The sequence below is a fragment of the Melanostigma gelatinosum genome (genome assembly GCF_949748355.1).
Source record: "Melanostigma gelatinosum genome assembly, chromosome: 6".
NCBI classification, from domain to species: domain Eukaryota; kingdom Metazoa; phylum Chordata; class Actinopteri; order Perciformes; family Zoarcidae; genus Melanostigma; species Melanostigma gelatinosum.
In genome coordinates this window covers 28,380,026-28,385,389 of record NC_136639.1, presented here as the reverse complement: position 1 = coordinate 28,385,389, position 5,364 = coordinate 28,380,026, and the positions used below count along the sequence as shown (strand labels likewise).

The 5,364-nt window shown below is 49.0% G+C and overlaps 1 protein-coding gene across 1 annotated transcript; it reads left to right on the top strand.

Annotated features, from left to right (window-relative positions):
• Positions 1–222: 222 nt before the first annotated feature.
• LOC306778118 (LIM domain transcription factor LMO4-B) lies at positions 223–2,779 on the top strand. The gene is given in 6 exon segments (XM_079269508.1): positions 223–243; positions 1,081–1,090; positions 1,093–1,318; positions 1,403–1,499; positions 1,843–1,998; positions 2,760–2,779. Coding segments are annotated over 6 exon segments (504 nt in total). The 5' UTR covers positions 223–237; the 3' UTR covers positions 2,769–2,779.
• The last annotated feature ends 2,585 nt before the right edge of the window (positions 2,780–5,364 follow it).

The following is a 5,364-nucleotide window of genomic DNA, read 5'->3' as shown; positions in this document are numbered from 1 at the left end:
ACACGCCCCCTGCTCTCCTATTGGCTGCTGCGCGCTGCTCGTCGGTTACGTCCCCTCTCGGTAATTGAAATCGCTTCTTGCGCAATTTGATGAATAGAGTCGCTGTCAAAAGCGTTGGAAGGAGATGAAGGAATGTTGATCGATGGTCGGCTGTGACAGAGAGGAGAGGAAGAGGAGCTGCGTCATGTCTCCTCCTCGCGGCTCCGTGTAACGCTGCTTCCTCATCTTTGGAGCTGGATGTCGGTGAGAGTTTGTCCAACTCTTACCGACACCGTGCCGTCCGTCCCGGGCTCAATGTTGAGCTGTTTCCCTTTTGCCCCGGAACGCTATGCAGACCAGAACAAGTCTGAGTGTTGAAAAGCGGCGCGTGTCGAGCTTCTTTTGAACATTTGTGCACCTTCTCAAAGTTCCCGCAGGAGGAAAGCCTCGCGCTCGTGAAGGTAACGTGTCGGTCCTCTTCTTCTCTCTGAATATCGGTCCAGCTCTCTCGTGAGCAGCACCTCCTTGTTACTGTGTCAGTCGAGCTTAAGCATGGAGATACTTTACTAAGCCTCACTGCAGAGTGAAACACAGTGTTCTCCATCTACACTCGTGCTGGAGCCTCCTCTCCATCACACCGCACCTTCATCTTATTGCTGTAAATACTTCAAAATCACAAACAAGCTGTTACTTGTGCTATATTGACGTTATAGAGGTGCAGTAAGCACGATTCTAATATAGTCCACAGTACTGATTGCGTGTCATGTGCTGCTTGATGTGTGCACAGGAGATATGAACACTGATATGATCTGTTGTGTGGTCCCTGGTCGACCTGTGACCATGTTCACCAGCAGCTACAGCTGGAGCCCGTCTACCTTTGTCTGCTTTGTGTGGAAAGTGGAAATGGCCGATGTGTCGTAACTACAAAAAGAGGTTTATTAAAAGTAATTATCCAACAATGGAAACATAGATAGATCCAGTTTACACAAACCTGTTTTATTCCAGACGTTTAACCAGGAATCTGAGTGTTTCATCCTACGAAGGTGAACCTTACTCACCGTTACTCCAGTCTCAACTGTGGAGCCTCTGTTCCGTGTGCAGGAGCCTGTGAGGGCCACGGCACAATGGTGAACAGCCAGGCGTCAGGCGGGACGCCGGCCCCCAGGTCTTGTGCAGGATGCGGGGGCAAGATCGCCGACCGCTTCCTTCTCTTCTCCATGGAGCGCTACTGGCACACTCGCTGCCTCAAGTGCTCCTGCTGCCAAGCCCAGCTGGGGGACATCGGCACCACCTGCTACAGCAAAGGGGGCATGATTCTGTGTCGGAGCGACTACATCAGGTGAGAGTAAGGAGGAGGGAGGAGGAGAGGAAGGAGATTTTGGAGCCTGTGCAGACAGAGCAATCTGTGCTTCTGTGTTTGCAGGCTGTTCGGGCACAGCGGGGCGTGCAGCGCCTGCGGTCAGTCGATCCCAGCCAACGAGATGGTGATGAGGGCGCAGGGAAATGTTTACCACCTCAAGGTGAATCCCCAGCGCTCACATCACCGCACTTTGTGTCCCGCTGCTTGTTTGACAGGAACATGTGGGATCTGGTGGAGACGAGAAGCGCTGTGCCCTCCATCTTCTTACCTCATTCACTTACTGTTAAACTCTGGTGAAGACACAGTGTGAAGGTGTTTCTACCACATATTCCATTGTCGTGTTTCATATTTGAATTCATATTTATCCATCCAGTTTCAGTTTCTCACATCAGGTGCTCACAACATCTTGTTTCAACTCTTGATATCATGCTAATAATAATGTATGAATGTGCTGTAGCGGCCTGAATCGGATCCATGTCTGTGTTTCTCTCCGTCCCCTGCAGTGTTTCAGCTGTGCCACCTGTAGGAACAGACTGATGCCAGGCGATCGCTTCCATTACATCAACGGGACAATCTTCTGTGAGCACGACAGACCCGGCGTCTTGCTCAACAGCCACCTGCCTCCACTTCAGAGCAGCTCCGTGCTGACAGACCAGAAGGTGAACACCGGGGCTGCTGCTGCGATGCTACAGAAGCATCTGCACTTACAGCGCAGCGACGGTGTCCTCACCGTCGCTGCGCTGTAACGTCAACAACACAACATGTGGATAAAAGCAATGAAATACATGATCTCAGAGGTGATATCGTCATGAATGAAGAACACACTGTATATGACTGAAGAAACAGTATAAAGAACAGCTCACAGCGAATGACTCTGTACTGCACTGTACTGTACTGCACTGTACTGCACTGTACTGTACTGCACTGTACTGTACTGCACTGTACTGTACTGTACTGCACTGCACTGCACTGTACTGCACTGTACTGCACTGTACTGTACTGCACTGTACTGTACTGCACTGTACTGCACTGTACTGCACTGTACTGTACTGCACTGTACTGCACTGTACTGTACTGCACTGTACTGTACTGTACTGCACTGTACTGTACTGCACTGTACTGCACTGTACTGCACTGTACTGCACTGCACTGTACTGCACTGCACTGTACTGTACTGTACTGCACTGTACTGCACTGCACTGTACTGCACTGCACTGTACTGCACTGCACTGTACTGCACTGTACTGTACTGTACTGTACTGTACTGTAGGGGTGGGTTTCTATTTGTTGGATTAAAATTGGCTGCACCTTGACCGGCTTCATTAAGATGCTCCTGTTAGTGTTTCATTCTCTTTGTTCATGTGGGGGCACTGAGCACACAGAGACCCTTGTGACCCTTCTCCCTCTCTGTCGTCTGCAGGTATGCTGAGCGGCAGAAGCCCCCCCCCCCCCCCCCCCCCCCCCGAGCTTCACTTCTCCTCGGTGAACTCTTCTTCTCCAGCTTCTGTCCTTGTTGTTGTGGATTCTCATCACCGCCCGGCTCTCCTCCCCTGGGGGGGGACGCAGTTTGTCACCGAGGTCCCCGTCCGTCAGCGTATCAGAGACCATCTGCCGCATACCAATTCATGTTGTGTTCAATGTTAAAGTTCTCTGTGCGTCATCAAAGATTTGCAGTGTGTGTGGACTTCACTGGCAAAAGGCTTCTCCGGCACCAAGAGGGAGCTGTGGCAGAACAATGCGGATGAAAGCCTGCGCCAGCTGAAGAGGGAACAACAGATGCTTGAGTGAACGTTTGATGGACGGAGCTCTGCTTATCCCGTGCAGCATTATTTCCCCCGAGCATCAGTGTTTTAATGAACTCTTGTCTCTCTCTCGTATATGTTAATCTGAGATCTTACACACTGAGGAATAGTTAAGGAATGGTTTGGTGTGTGAAGATGTCGAGTCTTGGGAAACCTTCGAGTGAGACTCAAACCCACAGCAGAGACTTCTTACAAGGAAAACTAAATGGAATGTCGCTGCTGTTCCACAACTAAAATGATCCAGTGAAGGTTTTGTTTGATTTCTTTATCAGATACCTGTTCGATGTGTGGAAAAACAAATGGTGGCGTTCAAATCAAGAATCCCATTAAAATGATTTCCCTGTAACATGTCACGGAGCGGGCTGCGGTCACTCTGACGCCGTAGAGGCTGCAGAGTGGCCTTGTATTGCATGGTGGATGTGACTCACTCTCTTCAGCCCTGTATGGTGAAAACATGCCTGATTACCCCGAGGAATGGAATTAGGAGGCTTGAGCTCTGACCATTTACAGAAGCAATTAAACATGAGCCCTGTATCTGTGCTGCTGCAGCTCCTGGGAGGCTGAACTCGGGGCATATCCCGTGGCTGCCTGCCTCTAATAACGCCTAATCTGAAAGCAGCCTAATTAAAGGGGAGTGGCCCCCTCTACATCCAGGGCATTGGAAACAATCTGATGTATTTACTGTTTACCATGTTCCAATTAAAGCTCCAAACACAGACCGGTTCGGCTCTTTGTTCTCCGCCGCTCTGCGTGGTTCCTGAAAGAAACATTTCGTGAGCTGCGTGTCGTTGGCTCCAGTTCTGCGCGCCGTGTTAATGCTAGGTGAGAACTGCTAGTCTCGTGCAGCATCCGAAGTTGTGAGTTCAGCAGCGGTAGGAAGCAGAAGATCTGCTCCAATTTCACACCTTTCCTCAGAGCAGCCATCACACTCACACCTTAATGCGCTGAGAAAACATCCCACTTGTCATGGTAGGTGCTGATACTGCATCAATTATTTATTCCACGTCTGATCAAGAAGCATCACGCAAATTCATTAACGTATGCAAATGATCACAATTACAATTATCTTTGTGTCGTGATGGTGGAGAAATAAAACCTCGGCACATTCCCGAGTCCCACCGCACCACAAGTTACACTTTGCATTCAAACTAATCAAGCCTCATCTGCCTTTCCCTAATTAGCCGGAACGTTCTCAGATGCCAATTAGCAGGTCTGGTGAAAAGGCTCTTTGCCATGAGGCGTTGTCTTTTATCACAGCTCCTGCAGGTGTGCTGCTCACCGTGCAGCCTGTGACATAGGAAAGTGTTTATTCCTGCTAATTAATCATATTAACACATGCAGATGAGTGTAATTGCCCAAGCTCCTTCACCTCACACTGTGAAGACACGAGATGATGCCGGGGTATTTTTACACGCTCATGATGAAGAGGACCGGTGAAACGCCTTCTTCCAGACACTCCCGTGATATCGATCCAAGATGGCTGACCTCCTCCAGCCCAGTTGCCTCCTGATGCTGATCCGCTGGTCTGAAGATCTTTCAAACTGTTGGAATGAGACGACATGTTGGCGTGAGCCTACACGTGGTGGTCCAGTCTGCTCTGTGTCACCAGATGTAAACGAGTCAAGTCTGAGCAGGAGAACTCGGGTCTCATATCGGCTAGTTGCTGTTTTACAAAATGGAATTATTCACCTATTGCTTTATTTTCACTTTAATTTGGACTAAACCTCACAACCCACAGTCAGATGCGTTGCTCATTGCCTCTAAAGCAGATAAACGCAGCAATGCACATGCAGCGTTGTCTGGTTCTGGCTGTAACACAAATATTGAAATATCCTTCATGTATTTCTTTACCACTGACAATCAATCAATCAGCATTTCAGTTTCCAGCTCAATGTAAATGTGCCGGAGTCAGCTGGAGAGCGAATTGTCATCGGTCGTCTCTGGGCAGGTTATTCCACTTCAGTGGCCGAATATCATCAGTACAACGCCAAAGCAAACACTAAAGTACAACACAGTACAGCACAGTACAACACAGTACAGCACAGTACAACACAACACAGTACAGCACAGTACAACACAACACAGTACAGCACAGTACAACACAACACAACACAGTACAACACAACACAACACAGTACAGCACAGTACAACACAACACAACACAGTACAACACAACACAACACAGTACAGCACAGTACAACACAGTACAGTACAACACAGTAC